Source organism: Eubalaena glacialis, chromosome 9 (assembly GCF_028564815.1).
Source record: "Eubalaena glacialis isolate mEubGla1 chromosome 9, mEubGla1.1.hap2.+ XY, whole genome shotgun sequence".
Lineage (NCBI taxonomy): Eukaryota > Metazoa > Chordata > Mammalia > Artiodactyla > Balaenidae > Eubalaena > Eubalaena glacialis.
The window spans coordinates 7,039,215-7,057,606 of NC_083724.1; the positions used below are offsets into that span (position 1 = coordinate 7,039,215).

At 42.2% G+C, this 18,392-nt stretch overlaps 2 protein-coding genes across 8 annotated transcripts in view; one reads left to right on the forward strand and one right to left on the reverse strand.

Moving 5' to 3' along the window:
• GPR107 (G protein-coupled receptor 107) overlaps window positions 1–11,044 on the reverse strand; it is a 73,471-nt gene extending 62,427 nt beyond the window's left edge. Inside the window, exon 1 of the mRNA XM_061199763.1 lies at window positions 10,876–11,044. Within this exon, the coding sequence (XP_061055746.1) occupies window positions 10,876–11,016 (141 nt within the window). The 5' untranslated portion in view covers window positions 11,017–11,044. The remainder of the gene's footprint in view (window positions 1–10,875) is intronic.
• Window positions 11,045–18,130: 7,086 nt separating this feature from the next.
• The window catches only part of FNBP1 (formin binding protein 1), a 143,141-nt gene continuing 142,879 nt past the window's right edge, over window positions 18,131–18,392 (forward strand). For all 7 annotated transcript variants that reach the window (XM_061199766.1, XM_061199764.1, XM_061199765.1 and 4 more), the window contains exon 1: window positions 18,131–18,350. In XM_061199766.1, coding sequence (XP_061055749.1) covers window positions 18,327–18,350 — 24 coding nt within the window. In that variant the 5' untranslated portion in view covers window positions 18,131–18,326. The remainder of the gene's footprint in view (window positions 18,351–18,392) is intronic.

Here is an 18,392-nt window from a genome sequence, read left to right on the forward strand (position 1 = left end):
AAATCATAGAGACACAAACTTTGAGATTGAAAGTAACCAGGAAGGTCAAACATTATAACCACTCATTCAACTTTGATTTAATTCAATGTAAATAAACCAATATTTACAAAACACCCCTAAGGGCTGAGGCCCAAGAAGTGATAAACACTCAGTCTCAAAAAAAATCTCCAACAGCCAGGCCTAACTGTCCAGGAACAAGGAAACCTCTCCTTCTACCACAAGGAAGCCAGAGATCTGGGGGCCCTGGGATGACCATCCCGCCCACTGTAAGTGCTACAGCCAGAGTGCTACAGGCAACATCTGGGGATGGGGTGTGAGAGGGGAAGAGAGAAGCCTCAGCACTCACATCTGTCCCTCCAGATACTCTCCCAGGTAAGAGGCAGCAATGTCAGTGTCTTGATGGCAGAGTGACAAAGTAAAAGGAGGCAAGGCAAGGAGTTGCCAAAGCGGGGTGAAGATGACAATATCTGACACAAGCAATGAAGATTTAATTACATTTTCAAAGCCCACTCAATCATTTCCATTAGCACTGAACCAGCAGTAAGGTTTGTCTGTTTCTCCAAGGATCACAGAGATCGCAAACATTTGACCTTGTACCCAGTACTGTGCTAGGAAGAACTCTATCACCATTCACTCTTATTACAACATTGTGAGACAAGTGTTGTTATGCCCATTTTACAGATGAGGCTCAGAGTGGTAAAACTTGCTTAAAATCGTAATGTTAGTAGGTGGCAAAGCCAGTATTCTAACTCAGGTTTGTTTAAAACCCAAACCTGTGCTCTTATCCATCTCATACTTTTTACAGGGACTTCCCTGGTGGTCCAGTGGTAAAGAATCTGCCTTCCAATGCAGAAGATGCGGGTTCAATCCCTGGTCGGGGAACTAAGATCCCACATGCCGCATGGTGCGGCCGAAAAAGAAAAAAAGAAAATTAATACTTTTTACAACCAAATAAACGGTATATCTTTTGTTTGTTTTACAACTTTTTTATTATAGAAAATTTCAAGCCATCAACTTGTGGTCAATTTTGTTCCCTTACATTCCTCCCCATATAGGGGAGGAATAAAAAAATAACCATAAAAACAAGTTATATTCCTAATCACAGTAAACTGCTTATCAAGTTAATTAAATGAATTTGTTCACTCATGAGAAGTCAAGGTTACCAGAACGTCGGAACTGTTCCCAGGTACATATTTATATGGTTGATTTTTGTAAAAACTTATATTTTTTCCTGGCCTTCCTTAGTAGATTTATATTATCTGAAGTTGGTGGAAACATAATTGGCCCACAGTTATAATCTCAAAAGTACTAGTTCAAACAAAGAAATAAGCATTAGTTTGATGATGAAGCCATCTGAATTAATGTATACTTAATTTATCATAGAGGATCTCAGAAAAAAATGCAGCATCAGATTATTCTGGATTATTTCAGATTATTCTGAGAGTTTTTTTGGTAAATAAATAAATAAATATATTTGTTTATTTATTTACTTATTTATGCATGCATGCATGCATGCATGCTGTGCCGGGTCTTAGTTGCAGCACACCAGATCCTAGTTGCAGCATGCATGCGGGATCTAGTTCCCCAACCAGGGATCCAACCTGGGCCCCCTGCATTGGGAGTGCAGAGTCTTACCCACTGGACCACCCAAGGAAGTCCCCTGAAAGGTTTGTTCTTATTTGCAATAAACTACTTTGTAAAATTAAAACTTTAAGATTGTTGAAATTCTAAGCCAAAAATTTACCCAAAAAGTTTATTTAAAATGTGAAGTTTTGGGGCTTCCCTAGTGGCGCAGTGGTTAAGAATCCACCTGCCAATGCAGGGGACACGGGTTTGAGCCCTGGTCCGGGAAGATCCCACATGCTGCGGAGCAACTAAGCCCGTGTGCCACAACTACTGAGCCTGCGCTCTAGAGCCTGCAAGCCACAATTACTGAGCTCGCGTGCCACAACTACTGAAGTCCATGCGCCTAGAGCCCGTGCTCCGCAACAAGAGGAGCCACCGCAATGAGAAGCCCGCGCACTGCAACAAAGAGTAGCTCCCGCTCGCCGCAACTAGAGAAAGCCCATGCGCAGTAATGAAGACACAACACAGCCAAAAATAAAAATAAATTAAATAAATAAATTTATTTTTTAAAAAGTGAAGTTTTGGGTCTTAATTATGGGTGCAATTTTTTTTCTCTTCTTCATGTTTGCTGTTTGCATGCAACTTTATTTTTCCCACCACAAACGCTTCACCAGCATTTAAGAACATATATACACTGAAAAGTATATTCTTACTGAAATAAGTTTTCCTAAAATTTCTGGTCTACAGAGAAGATCTGAAATTAAAAGACAGCAGGGGGCTAATAAACATGCTGAGATCCTGAACCTCACCAACAGTCAGCTTAAAACAAGATGTCACCTCTTCCGTATCAGGTTGGCACAAGCTAAGACATAATGTGCTGTGGAGTATGTGGGTAACTGAACACTCCGAACATGCTCATACCCTACTGCTGGAGTGCAAATTGATAAAACCTTTATAGAGGGCTATTTGGTACCTTTCCTAGGAATCCACCCCACAGAAATACACAAAGATATATGACAAGAATATTCATAGCAGCTTTGTTTATAACAGCTAAAATCAAGCAGTAAAAATACACTATAAATTTCCATCAACAAAAGAATGATTTTTAGAAATGGTGAGTCCCTCTTACAATGAAGTATTATTGTAGTAGTTAAATAGAAGGAAGTAGACCCATATATATACTAACATTTTTTAAATGTCCACAACTAATAAATGAAAAAGTTCACTCATTCAACAAGTATTTATTGAGTACCTACGGGCACTGCTCTAGGTTTTGAGAACAAAACACTGAAAAAATGAACAAAAAGGCCTCTCTCACTGAGCTTACATTCTAGGAGAGACAGATAAAAACAAATAAACAGTACAAGACATGGTCTGCTCAATGGTGATGAGCGCTACAGAGAAATACAGCAGGGAAGGGAGAGGAGGAGGGCGTGCAGCACTGCCACCCAAGCGAGGCTGCTCAGAGAAAGCTTCACTGGGAAGGCATCTTTGAGCAGGGACTGAGAGGAGCTGGGCATCAGCCTGCAGGCATCAAGAGGAAGGGCACTTGGGCCTCGGCACCCAGGAGTGCCACCCTCAGGTGAACCTGTGCTCTGTGGACGGAGGACTGCAAGAGGCCAGGATGGCTGGACATTGGCTTAGACGTCATCGAAGAGCTCTGCACACACCCTGACCTGACTTAGATGTTATAAAGTGATTACATCAAAAAAAAAAAAGAAAGAAACATATGTGTGGGGAATGTGTACATGAAGACCTTAATGGGGAAGGGACACACCAAATGGTACCAGTGGTTAACTCGGAAGAATCCAACTAAGGGGATGGGGCACAGCAAGGACTAGGACTCGTAACAGAAAAGCTCTTACGTCACCAAAAAGCAAACTTACTTGTCATAGACTAAATACTATTTGACTCCTTCAAATGTTTTACGAGAGGTAATTGTAACTTGTCGTTCTAATCTACACTTTATCCAAGCAAAAAAATTTTTGGTTTTCTGTAAACTATGCCTCTGAAAATGAAGTACTGTATTCAAAAAAATCATTTTTATTTGACTTCCAGAGTGAATAGGATAGTTTTTGTAATCAAATTTAATTTTTAAAAATTATAAACGGGGAATTTCTTGGCGGTCCAGTGGACAGGACTCCGTGCTTCCACCGCAGGGGGCATGGGTTCGATCCCTGGTCGGGGAACTAAGATCCCACATGCTGTGGCCAAAAAAAAAAAAACAACTATATTAGGGAAAAATGAATCAAAGCTCTCCCCTGCCCCCAAGTCACTACTGTTTCACCACCTTGTGAAAACTATTCAGAATTTGGAGATTTCCCTCTAATCTCTGTTTTATTTTAATATCATTTATTTTGAATTATAAAACTTGCACATGCTCACAGAAAATGAAATTGAAAAAGTACAGAAAAGTAGCTACAACCTTACCACTCAGGTATAAACTAATAATAATAGTTTGGTGTTTTCCTTTTACATCTAAGAATATTTAAAACACATTTTTCAGTCATTGTAGCTTTTCAGTGGTACTAACCAAACAAAACAGAAAAGTACAGAGCCATAATTTATAATCTTGCTGTTTGGTGGCATCTATAACAAGATCAGCCACGTACTAAGCACTCACAAGCCCACCACCCAGGTGCAGAGAACTTCTATTTTTATAAACACTGGCAACCATACTTTTTCCAGTAGTAAGCGCTCATTTTAGAAAATCTGGAACACAGACACACATTCATTTCTTCATTCAACATACTCTTCCTGAATCCTCATCTGTGTCAGGCCCTGCGCAATCGATGGTCAGCAAGACAAGCGAGCCGTGCCCTCATAAGACTCACAATAACCCTAGCTGTAGAACAGTAAAAGGAATAGCAACAAATATCCGTCTCCCCACTCCCCACAATTACCAAATGTCTGTATTACAGTTGCTTCAGAGCCACAGGAAGGGAGGGCGGGAAGGAGGAAAAGAACAAAACTTCATTGACAAGGTGAAGTGCCTTTGTACCTCTACTGAATCCTATTCCCCTCCACCATCGCTTTCCAAGCTCATGAATTGGTTAAGTGCACTTCTATTTTTCACTGGACATATCCATAACCATAAACATCATATAGCATTGCTATGTTTTTAAAATTTGGATAAACTGTGTCACAATGTATGTGTATGTCTGGCAACTTGCATTTTCAGACAACACTGTATTCTCTGAGCACCTAACTGTGTTGATACATTGAATATGCTCTAGTTCCTCACTTTATCTGCTTGTGTTCCATCATTATGTACATCACAGTATATCCATTTCCCCAAAGCATTACTTGTGCATTCAGGTTAATTCCCAATCTTCTGCTGTGACAATGCTGTTATGAACATTCCCTGTACATATCTTATGCATTATGTGTGTGGGGATTGAGGGTATATATATACCTAGATGGCACATTTTCAATTTTACTAGAAATTGCCGAATGGATCCCCAAAGTATATGAAAGTTTCCTTACATCCTTACTGAAACTCGATGTCATCAAACATTTCATTTTTCCCAGTTTTGGGGAAAATCAAGGCTGATGTTGACCAAATTTGCATTTCCTGGTACTTCATGAGTTTGAGCACCTCATCTAGGTTTATCAGCCATTTGGGTTTTTCGTCTGTGAAATGCTTTTTTTAAAATATCATATGTCTGGGCTTCCCTGGTGGCGCAGTGGTTAAGAATCCGCCTGCCAATGCAGGGGACAAGGGTTCGAGCGCTGGTCCGGGAAGATCCCACATGCCGCGGAGCAACTAAGCCCGTGTGCCACAACTACTGAGCCTGCGCTCTAGAGCCCGCGAGCCACAACGACTGAGCCTGCATGCCACAACTACTGAAGCCCACGCGCCTACAGCCTGTGCTCTGCAACAAGAGGAGCCACCGCAATGAGAAGCCCACGCACTGCAACGAAGAGTAGCCCCCACTCGCCGCAAACAGAGAAAGCCCGCACACAGCAATGAAGACCTAACGCAGCCAAAAATAACAAAATTAAAAAAAAATAAAAAAATAAAATATATGTCCATTTTCCTTTTAGATTTTTAAAATATTTATTTATTATTTATGTTTGGCTGCACTGGGTCTTTGTTGCTGTGCGTGGGCTTTCTCTAGTTGTGGTGAACAGGGGCTACTCTTCGTTGCGGTGCGCGGGCTTCTCATTGCAGTGGCTTCTCTTGTTGCGGTGTACTGGCTCAGTAGTTGTGGCTCGTGGGCTTAGTTGCTCCGCAGCATGTGCGATCTTCCCGGACCAGGGATCAAACCCGTGTCCCCTGCAATGGCAAGCAGATTCTTAATCACTGTGCCACTAGGGAAGTCCCTGGATTTTGTTTTAAGTTCTTCGTATATTCTGGCTACAATCTTTGATTTTTATACTGCAAGTATCCTCTCCCAGTCTTTTTTTTTCTTTTGTTATATGAGTCTTTTTACATTTTGAAGGAGAAAACCTATTGATTCTTATTCCTGATACTTTTCTCCTTCAAGAAACCTACCGGGGGGTGGGGGAGGGAAGTATTGGGAGTCTGTGATTAGCAGATGCAAACTATTATATAGTATAGGATGGATAAACAACAAGATTCTACTGTATAACACAGGGAACTATATTCAATATCCTGTGATAAACCATAATGGAAAAGAATATGAAAAAGAATATATACGTGTATAACTGAGTCACTTTGCTGTGCAGCAGAAATTATCACAACATTGTAAATCAACTATATTTCAATTAAAAAAAAGCCATCAATCTTTATTCCTGATAGTATTTTTAAATGTCTTTTAAAAAACATCGTTCTCTATTCCAAAGTCATAGAATATTCATGATACGTTATTCTAAAAGTTTTAGAGTTCTGTTTTCACATTTTGGTCTTTAATTCACCCAGAATATATATTTTTTGTAGGGTAGGCATCTATTCCCTGCTCCCCCCCCGCCCCCATGGAGAGCCAGCTAGTTATCCTAAGACCACTTCAGAGCAATCTGTCCTAACTTCCACTGCCCTATGATGCCCCCTCTACTGCACATCAAGTTCTCAGGTTGACATAAGTCTCTTATCTTTGCTTCCTATTCTGCCCCATCGATCTGCTTGATCCCCACTACAGTACTGTATGGCCTTACAGTACAAAACTGAGCAGGACAAGACCTCTCCCCTCCTCGTTTAGGTGTGTGTTGGTTATTTCAAGACTTTTAGTGACTGGAAGAGAAAACCAGGGGGGCTTCTGGTGTGCTAGTAATGTCCAGCTTCTTGACCTGGGTGCTGGTTATGTGGGTACATTCAGTCATTAAAAAAATTCACCAAGCTGCACACACATGAACTAAGAAACTAAAGAAAGCAAGGGCAATGAGACTAGAGAGGAGGCTGGCTAACAGAAAGACTGGCAGTCTAGAAGTTGTGAGTTCCCCCTAAGGGGAACAGGGTGCCACTGATGGGCTTAGAAGGGGAGTGACACGACTGGCTTTGGCTTTTAGGAAGATCATTCCAGCGACAAAACAAAATACGAACTGGAGTAATGCTAGGACACCAGGTATGAGGAGATCGCCCTGATCCAAGAGATATGAGGATGGCCTAGACCCAGCAGTCACAGTGGTGATGACAGAGAGAGCAGTGAATGGATTGCAGATCTATTTATTTAGAACACACATCTATGGAACGTGGTGATGAGAAGACAAGAATAAAAGATTTCTGACTTGAGAAAATGAGCAGCTGGTGGTCCCAGATACTAAGAAAAGAAAAACTAGAGAAAGAGTACATATAGGTTGAGGGTGAAGGGAGTGGGAGTACAGGTTGGTTTCTAACATACAGAGGTGCTTATGAGCCATCTGAGTGGAAACGGGGGTTAAGAAATCGGATATACTTGTCCAGAGCTCAGAAGAAAGGTCAGCTCTGGGGATGAAATAAGAAAAAAAATTCCCATAATTCCTAAAGACAACTACCATTTCGGTGTATTTTCTCCTTTTTTTAAAAAGTTGTTTTAAACTTTTCACTAAATACTAGAATACAATTCTGCTCTTTTCACTAAATATTAGAACACAAGAAGTGTTTTATGTTCCTCAATAACTTCATATTTTAAATTGCTTTCAAATATAAAGCAAGTGGAGTAACGATACTTCAGTTTAGTTTTTCTCACAAACTGAATTTAGAAAATAAATACAGTAACATTTAACTGAGCTAGCTGATGGTCACTTACCTATCCACTTCTATATTTTAAACAGCTCTCCAACTGGCAGTCCACGGACTTAGACTGGCCCACAAATGTGTTACATTTGGCCAACACCGTGTTTTGTTTTCGTTTTTAAATTAGTTAGTTGCTAGCTAATTTCACATAAAAGCCTGAATTTCTAGCTTTTCTTAAACACACACACACACACACGATCCAGCATATCTAGGCCACATAGGATGAAGGATAGATGAACATACTAAATTACACCACAAGGAAATAATCAGCAAAATCCAGTACGGGGGTGCTTGGAGGAATGAGATCCCCTAGATCAAGAGAGACTTAAGAGACATATTAACCAATCATACTGTAAGGACAATATTTAGATTCTGATTTTTAATAAGTTTAAATCCATTTATGACCGATGGAAATTTGAACCTGATTTGGTATTTCATGATATTAAAGATTAACTTTTTTTGTTGTTATAATGGCATTGTAGTTATGTTTTTGAAAGAATCCCTATTTCTTATAGGTACATACTGAAATATTTATGGATCAAACAATATGATGACTTTGATTCACTCTAAAATAACATAAGAAGTACTAATGTTGGCACAATATGTAGAAAGGAGAACCCTCACAAATTTCTGGTGGGACTGTAAAATGGTATAGTCACTTTGAAAGTGCTTTGGCAGTTTCTTAAGAAGTTAAATACAGATCCACCATATGACCCAGCAATTCTACTCCACTCCTAGCTATCACCCCCAAAATGAAAACATATGTCCCCACAAAGACTTGCATGTGAATGTTTGCAGCAATATTATTCACAATAGCCAAAAAAGGAAACCCAAATGTCCATCACTGGTGAATGGCTGAGCATAAGGTGGTATATGCATACAATGGAATAGCAGTCAGCCACTGAAAGGAATGAATTACTAATACACAGTACAACATGTATGAACCTCAACAACATAAATAAAAGAAGCCACACACAAAAGATCACATACTGTGTGATTCCATTTACATGAAATATCCAGAAAGGGCAAATCTACAGAGACAGAAAGTAGATTAGTGGTTGTCTGGGGCTGGAGATGGGAATAGGAATTAACTGTAAAGCAACACAAGGGATCTTACAGAGGTGATGGAAATGTTCTATGGCTGAACAGTGGTGACAGATGCACAACTCAGTAAATTTACTAACAATCACTGAATTGTACACTTAAAATGGGTGAATTTTAATGTATATAAACTATGCCTCAATAAAGTTGTTTCAAAAAGTTAAGGAATCTAAAGAAAGAACAAAAGAGAAGACATTTGAGAAGACTGAGAAAACCAGAAGAATGATGGAAAATGTAGCATGGGATGAGAAAACTGAATAAAAAATGAAAAGACTTGTTTCTAATTAAAAAACAAAGAATGCAAGTGAGAAGTGATTTGTGTGGGGAAGGGGCAGAATTAGCCACTGGTTAATGGTTACTGAGGCTGGGTTACAGCTACATGGGAGTTCACTATACTATTCTGTCTATTTGGTGTATGGTTGAAATTCTCCTATTTCAGTCTCAAGCAAAAGAAGATAATCTAATGTTGCTGCTCTGCCAGGCTCTCTTCAGGTGATTTCCATTTCCTTGGGCAAAATGCCATACTGTTTACTTTAAGAGAAAAGGAGCAACTACAGTATTGACTATGGAAAGGGCACCACAGTACTTGAGAAACAATTACAAAGATGAAAAATGTTAATTAATTTAGCACAATATGGAGAAATCAATCACCAGAATTACACCAACTCGGGTTGCTTCTACCACTGAGGATAGTATACTTTTTCCTCTATACCAATATTGTCAGTATTTACCTACTGATGCTGGCCATCTGACACTTTAATTTTAGAAATGCCCAAAGCCAAGAGACATGATCCAGTGTGTTCTAGTGTTAGCTTTGTCTCTAATTTATAAACTACATAAACTCAGTTGCATGACTTCATCTAAGACTCATGATCCCAAACTATAAAGTGAAAGAATTTTAGGAGTTCATCTCTTGGAGTCATAAACCTGGGGACTAGGGCCTATGGATAAGCTTCTGCAGGATTATAAAGCCCTAGAAATCCCAAGAAAGTTTTGCCTACATTTCTACCTGCATTTTCTGGGGAGAGATTCAATACCTTTCAGCAGATTCCCAAAAGGAGCCAAGACTCACTTGGCTTCCTGCGGTTGAGAACCATTTTAATCAGTATACATTTTATTTACAAACAACTGATAGCCAGGGTATGGAGTATGGGTCTGGCCAGGTTTTTAAATCCAGATTCTGTATTCTTAACACTGTACATTCACAAAATACAATGCTTTGTTAAAGTACTGTTTTAATAAGACAAACTTTCTACAATCCCACACTTCTAAGAAAATTGTATATTATGAAAACAATGCACAAGGCTTTGAGTCATAACGATTTATTTTTCTACTTTCCAGATATATTAACCTGCTGAATCGCCTGGAGGCATGTTTTGAGTTATAAAGCAAGATCCAAGGGATCATTCTAGGCCTATCATAAATCTCTTCCCTAGACAAACAATGACAGGAGCGAGAGATAAAAAGGCAGGCCCTCTAATTAGAAACATATTTTAAACGTTGGGTTTAAATTTCCGGTCACGTATTTCAAGCGAGATTTGAAATTCCTCCTGGAGATTCCCGCTTTGATCAGTCCAGAGTGCGCCCGAAGCCGAACCAGGAAATTGAGGCAAAGGTTCTGCCAAGTACAAGGGTATGGACAAGTGGAGACCGCGGACAAGCGAAGTGGGGCATAAAAGTTGGAGGTGACAAGGAAGGAGGAAAAGCAGGCTGCTGTCGGCATGGAAGCTAGGGAAACCAGCAGGGACTGCAAGCGCGGCCTCCGGAGTCCTTCGGAGTTACGCCGCAGTTCAGCCCCTTCCCCTCTCTCAGCTCGAATCTTCCTACCCTTTCCAGACAGACCGAGGACTCCCGCCATTCCCACAGTTCCCAACAGACCCCTCTCGGAGGGAGGCCGCGCCCGGGAAAAAGGGCGGGAATCCAAACGCTCACAGACGCCCCCCCTCCTCTGGGCCAAAGTTGCCCCCAGCCCCCGGGAGCGGCCGCGGCCTCCGCCCCCCGGCCCGCTCCTACCCGGCCCCGGTCGGCCTTACCTTGAGCGCCAGGTGGTGGACGCGGCCCAGGCCAGGCTCGGCCAGCAGCTGCAGCAGCCCCACTAGTGGGAACAGCCGAAGGCCGGCGGCCAGCCGAGGACTGCGGGAGCCCGAGGAGCCGACGGACGCCGGGGCGGCCATATTTGTTCCAGCATCACCAGCTGCTTCCTCTCCCGCCCACTTCCGGGGGTTAAAGGACGGCGGCCGCCGGAAGGGCTTGGAAGCGGGGTTTAGGGCCTCTGCGGCAGCGGCGGGGGAACTGTGGCCTTTTTCCTGGAGTGTGGGGCCGGGGAAGTCGCGGAGAGACCTAAGCTGGCCACTTCGAGGCCGTTCAGTTGGCCTCCGCTGTGAGGACTTTAGGTTTAGCCAGAAGAGGTGGCGCCTCCATTGGGGGACCCTGTGGCGGTTGCCATGGCAGCAGTCGCTGGGCAGGACCAGCCCGGTCGTCGCCTCCGCCCGGCGGAGCTTGGAAAGCGACCTTGGGCCTGCGCGACCCGGCCCACCAAGGCACCCCGCTTTCCAAGGGTGGGGGTACCTCCAGGGTGCCTGGCCGTTGATGGGACTGATTTCCCGAGCAGCGTTGACTCGGTGGAAAATGCCAAGTTCGTGGCTTGTCTTTAGTCCTTTGGTTTTTTTGAGGCTCTTCACACTGAAATTTTTGACGAAGTGGTTGTAGTGATAGGAATTTATTGAGCCCTTATCAGGCACTTCGTTAGGCCTTTTGTGTGCATTTTTGCATTTAATCCTTGGAACAATCTGATGAGATAGGAGGTAGGTATAAGCATTATCCCCCTTTACCGGTAAGCAAACTGAAGCTCTAAGAAATTAAGTCATTTGTTCCAGGTTGAACTGGGAATCACGTGGAAACTACTAAATACTATGTTATATTGCTTCATGCTAGTTTATCCGACCACGAGAGTATGAATCTTTTAATTCTGTGTGGAAACTTCCTTTGCTTCTTACCTTTGGAATTTGTAGGGAGATCTTTTTTTCTTTATTATTTATTATTTATTTTCTAATTTATGTAAGGAGATCTTTAAGGGAAGGATTCAGTCGCTGGTTGCCTTCAACTCAACTATTTTTTATCAAGGAGTTATAGAAGAACGTGCATATTAAAATTGCCAATAGACTAGCTAGGTTTATTTAGTTTTTAGTTTTTTGAGTTTTTTTTGGTTTGTTTTTGTTTTTTTGTTTTGTTTTGTTTTTCTTGCCACACAAATAATGCATGCTCTTTGTGTGCAATCATTTAAGCAAAAGAGAAAACAAAAACCACCAGGAATCCCGATACTGAGTGACTATCAGTGTACTAATGTGTTTTATGACAGAATCAGATTCTTCATTTTTGACTGGACCTAGAACTGAAATTAACATGATATATTTAAATGGAGCTAAAGTGCTGTACTCAGGTTAAAAAGAATCAGTTGGGAAAGTACAGAATAGAGGAGGGAGGGTCCTAGATCTTTTAGCTGTGCAATCATAGTAGTAAAAGTCATGAATCTATGAATTCTTCCCTTGAGTCAAAAACCAGTACAGGTTCTGTCACACCCTCTGCAAGAACAAAAACAGGGTACTAAGGTGTAGCCGAGAAGCTAGAAAGGCAATGTTTGCTATTTGGTGGTTTACTTCTTTCTCCAACCTCATATCCTTAGCCATCTATTGTGAATATGCAACCTTACTTCTTTGAACAGAATTCTCATCTGATCTTAACTACCCCATCTTACAGGAAACTGAGAAGAAGAAACTTCATTGTTTTGGAAATCCACAAAGGAGATAATAGTTAATCTATTTATTGAGCAATTAAGTTTGCCAAATATTCTGCTAAGTACTTTGTATGTACATTTTCTAATTTAAGACCAAAATCTTCATAAGATCTATATTTTTGTTCCTTTTTTAAAGATAAGACTTGGTTAGATAAATTAATTTATTCAGGGTGGTCTGATCATTTATAAATGACTCTCATCCAGGCCTCTCCCATAAAGCCCAGCACTTCATCCCTGTCCTGCAATTGTAAAAAATTCGTTTCATATGAGGCTGGAAGGGTCCTTCGATAATCAACAGATCCTTCCACCTTATTTAACAGATGTGAAAACAGATCCAAGGAACTCAAGTGACTTGCTCAAGATCACACAATGAGCTGGGTAATTTTGGGCAAGCATCTTTAGAACCGGGACTGGAACCTCATCTGCTTCAGAACAGGATCTGCGCTTCTTGCGCTATACCGTACATGGCTTTCTAATTCTTATAATTTTATTATGATTTTCTTTTAATTCTTATAATTTTCAATTTTCAAAAAATAAAATCCCAGAATCTGAGTAACCAGTGTGTTATCAAGTGAAATGCAAGAGAAATTTTCAGAAAGTATTTTAACAATCAGCAGTATGAAAGAACATAGAAGAAATGTAAAATAGTTGATAACTTTCTTTTAGGTATCTAGAGGAAATACCAAAGGCAGTTAGCTGATTCTCACTTCAGTATGAAACTAATTGTTAAAAGAAATGGGGATTTTCAAGTGCAGTTTCATTTTTAAAGGCAATTTACAGTGTTTTGGAGTATTATTATAGTTTACTTTTTAAAGTGAGGTACCATTTTTGAGAATCTCTGGTTTTAAATTTGAATATAATAGGCTTCTAAAAACGGATTGATCAGGAAGAATATTAATTTTATTTAATATTATAATAACTAGTTTATAAAGTAGAAGATATTTGTTTTTTAGTCTCTGGAAAACAGTTTTACAAGGGCTCAAAGCTGGGTTCTTATTCCTTGCTTCTTTTCACTTGGGAATTATTATGTGACCTTTACAGGGTCACATACCAATGGCATCTGTCCAGACGTTTATGAGGACTAGCTTCTTCAGGTATTTGAGAACTATATTGTGCCAGTCATTAGCTTGGAACTGAGAGAAGTAAGAAAGGGAACACAAATTACAAAGACTTAAAGTGAAGTATTGATTAGACAGTTACTTCTCAAATTCTGTGAAAACTGCTATCTTGGCAATTTTATATTTATTTATATATTTTTATGTTTAAGCACATGATTTCAGAGTTTCAAGAACAGATTATTTGTATAATCATGGTACTGTAACCGGGAACAGACCTGTTGAGTAACAGAACAAGTTAGGCCTGCCTCTCCCTGGCAATATTTTCAAAGGGGCATTAAACTTTGAGGTACTGACTGAAAAGGCCTGGAGGGGCTGGAAATACTATCTCCTAAACCTGACTTTCAGCCTTATCCTCTTAGTCAAGTGGATTTTATTTTTCTATTTCCTCTAACTTTGCAAGATCCACTGAAGTTTGCCACTAGTAGCAGAACTGGTAGTTTGAACCTAGTGTGATTCATAATGTTTAGCATCAGTTTAGAAATTTCCAGAGATGTTTAATGTAATTATTGGGTTAATATTCTCCAGTTATGATTGCCATTTGTCTTTCTTATCAAAAGAGATGACATTTCAGACCAAAACCCTCTATAAACACAGTATAGGGAACCAAAAGTCAAATTGGGGTCTGGCGACACATTCAGAAGTCAAATGTCACTTTCGTTCTTTGACTTGAAATGTCATTTCTTGGGGCATGGGGGAAGCCCACGGCCTCTCCTTGCAGAGGGTGATCTTCTTGGAAAAGCTAGGCCCTGACACATCTTGAATCCTGCAGGCTGGAGAAAAATTTCCAATTCACTACTCCTCAGTTTGGTGGCACAGTGTGTAACTTGCTCAGCCACATACAGCTGGTTTTTCCTGATTTTATGCACATCTTTATAGAACTTCAGGGGAATTCCACTATCAGGTAAAAAAATAGGTTGCAGTTTTAAGATTCTACTCACCGCAGAGTTCCTACTTGTATCCCACTTCAGCTTTTTCCACTAGAGTTTGAATGATAAGCAAATGGAGAATTTAAAGCTAGAAACTGATGGAAGCTATTTTAAAGGAAAAAAAAAAATCTTGAGAATTTCATTAGGAAGAGTACTTCACCAATAGACAACCACCAATCAATCGTAGTTCAGGCAATCTGTCTTGCTGCATCAGAAGTGCTTTAGGGGCTTCCCTGGTGGCGCAGTGGTTGAGAATCCGCCTGCCAATGCAGGGGACGAGGGTTCGAGCCCTGGTCTGGGAAGATCCCACATGCCGCGGAGCAACTAGGCCCGTGAGCCACAATTACTGAGCCTGCGCGTCTGGAGCCTGTGCTCCGCAACAAGAGAGGCCCGCGCACCGCGATGAAGAGTGGCCCCCGCTTGCCGCAACTAGAGAAAGCCCTCGCACAGAAACAAAGACCCAACACAGCCAAAAATAAATAAATAAATAAATAAAATTAAAAAAAAAAAAAGAAGTGCTTTAAAGGATTGCTTTACTTGATAGAGGAAGTAAAAATCCTCCAGATAACAGGAGGAAAGGAAAGGGAACCAATACTTGTGCCCTCACGTTCTAAGCATTTTACATGTATTCTTTCTTTTAAACTTTGCAGTAACCTTTGGAGCAAAGTAGCATTATTTCCATTTTTTGGAGGAGGAGACTGAGGCTTAGAGAAGGAAAATAATTCAACCAAAGCTCTAGAGCTTTCTGTGCAGGGCTATCCACTCTGGCTAACACCAAAGCCTGTGCTCACCGCCAGCTCCCTCCTTCCAGCCTCACAACAACCTGTGAGGTCCCTGTTTTAAGTGAAACTCTGAGAGTTTAAGTAACTTGCCGAAGGCCACGTACCTAATAAGTAGTGGAACACTAGGATCCCAATTGAACAATTACAAAACCTAGCTTCTTTAAAATAGATTAGATAGAGATAGCTGTACATCTAAGCCCCTGAATTAGATGTTTATTACTTGTAAGCAGCATTAGAGGTGCCAAACGACCCTGTTAGAATTGTTTACCTCTAACTACATGGCAACTATACAGGGTCTCTATTTGTCTAGATACCTTATTTCAGTGCTAATAATGTCCATGTGATCAGATTATTCAGTGGAAATTTATATAGTCACCTGCCAAGATCATAACTTTGTAAATCAGTGTTCTCTAGATGTTCCTGAAAGGCAAAACAGGTGTATATAACCCAGACTGACCACCTAGGTAATTCCAGCATTTACATAGACAGGGTTTACAATACCTCTTGTGAAAATTGATTCCTAAGTATGTCAGTCACAGTAATGTTAATAGAATTTCTTAAACTCACTCCCTTTTATTATAAGGGAAACTGAAGTGGATTTAGTTCACCCTAAAAAATACTGTGCTGTATTTATTTTATCTTTTTCTCTGCTGGCTTATTTCTCTTTATCCTGAATCCTGTTGGCTTCCATGGTTTTAAAATCAATGGTGTTTTTTTATTTCTTGGAGATTCTGATACTTTCAAACCTTTTTCAGTTACCACCAGTCTTAATGAAGTTAAAGATATTTGCAGTGTGGTCTAATTAACCCAGTTCCATACAGTTCTGCTGCTGTGGCTTTTTATGGGCTCCTATAACTATTTCCTGCTTACTCATCTTAAAAGGTTTCCTTTTAATGTGGTCTCTCTCTCTCTTTTTTTTTTTCCTGCTGTCCCTTCCTCTTTGTCCCCTCTTCTTTCTCTTCTTTAGAGCAGCAGGTTGCTTTTCCTCCTGATTAGCATCTTTTCACAAGTGGTCACTCTGTTTTTGAGAAGTCTTCTAGAAGGCAGTCAAGTGTACTTGAAAAAATATTAAACCTTGGCAGGAAGGGAAATTGAGGTGAATACTGAGGCAGGGCCTTGCCAGATGATCTGCATTTCACTTACCATTTCCAAATAGCCAACTAAACTGTGCAGTACTGTTTGAATTTCTAACCCCTCCAACTCACTCTGGCTATTCATCTACCTTGGGAGATAAGTGGATGGCAGTTCTGATTGTTACACATCTAGCAGGCTTGGGTAAAGAGTTCCCAGACCTGGTAACTGAGAACAAAATATTTAAACACACACACTAAAAACAAGGGGATGGAGGGAACCTGTAACTGAAGAAAGACCAAAACAGTTTTGACTGTTTAAATTTATTGTAATTCTGTCCAACAAAGGAAGTAGAACTTGGTTTATCTGCAAGAGTAAAACACCACCCTTGCTCCACCCTCTCGTGGAGAATGATAAGCTGGTTCAGGCTGGGTGTAGTGGGATTGGAGAGATGCATCACTGTGAAATATTTCTAAAATGGGGCCCATTTTAGGAGTCCACAGTTATTCAGAAAAGTCAGTAGCATTAGCTGAGGAAGAAAGAAAAGTTGGGGAGAAAAGGCCTAGCGATTCAGAGGAAGGAGTTGGAACTCAAGCAATTCTCCATTCCTGGAATGTTATTTGTGTAGACCCTCCAAATACAGAGAAAAAGGAGTCCGTATCTACTGAAAAATGAGCTCTCAGTTTACCAACAACAGGCCAGGTAACAGGTGCTCATTTCCTTGATCCTCGCCAGCACACGGCAAGATGGCTACATTATTAAATAACTCCATTTGTCAGGCGAGGGCTCTGAGCTTCTAGAGGTGGAGGCATTGTCGGAGGCCACCCAGCTAGTAAGTGCGGGAGGCTGGATTGGAACCAAACGCGTTATCTGTGGACCCAGCGCCTTTGCTTTTACCCACTAAGCGGCAACGTGATTTCACGTCTGAGAGTTTCTTGGCCGAACAAGTTGGAAATCACTGTTGGAAAGCTGTTTGGCCGCTCTTCGCCTCAACGTCCCTCTGTGTGCAGTACACAGACAGCACCGTACCAGGCCCCACTCCCACCGCGCAAGGCTGCAAGGCTCCTCGGGCCTCCACGGTTCCCGGGCGGTGGGGAAAGAGCATCCGAGCGAACTCCGGTCGGTGTGAATGGCTGCCAGGGAAAAGTATGGTCCTGAAATTCAAAGCGGCGCTCGGCGCAGGGGAGCAACCTCAGGCCTCTGCAGAGCACCCGTAATAACAGCGGCCGGCTATGTTCAAAGGCGAGTGGTTGTCCTAAGAGCAGAGAGTGTGGTTGCTAATAAGTAATAAAAAAAAATCGGTAGGGGGGTGGAGGGGGGGGGGGGGGAAGGTCCGGGCCTCCAAGTCCCGGCGGTGCCCCCTCCTCCCTCCGGGTCCTTCCGGACCCCCGGGCCACGCGGGCGGGGCGGAGGGCGCCTAGGGGGAGGCGGGGCCGGGGGCGGGGCGCGCGCGTGCGCGAGCTGTCAGGCCGACCCCGCCCCCGGCGTGCAGTCCCGCCCCCTCCCGCCCCTCCCGCCCTTCCCCCTCCCGTTGCTCTCAGGCTGTGGGGCGGGCTGGCGGGCGCTGCGGCGACAGCGGCTGCTGCTTCCTCGGGCCATTTTGCTGAGGAGCGAAGGGGAGGAGGAGCCGCCGAGGAGACTCAAGGCGAGGAGCGGCGAGCCGGAGGAGGCGGCGACCGCGCGGGCACGGGCTTTCCTCGATCGCGGGGATCTCGAGGGGCGAAGGGATCGCCTGGGAGGGGGACCGGAGAGCCGCGCCAGCCGCGCGGCGCGCCCCTTCCCGCCCCCTGCACCATGAGCTGGGGCACCGAGCTCTGGGTGAGTGAGGGGCTGGGCCCGCCGGGATGCGGGGGAAGGTGC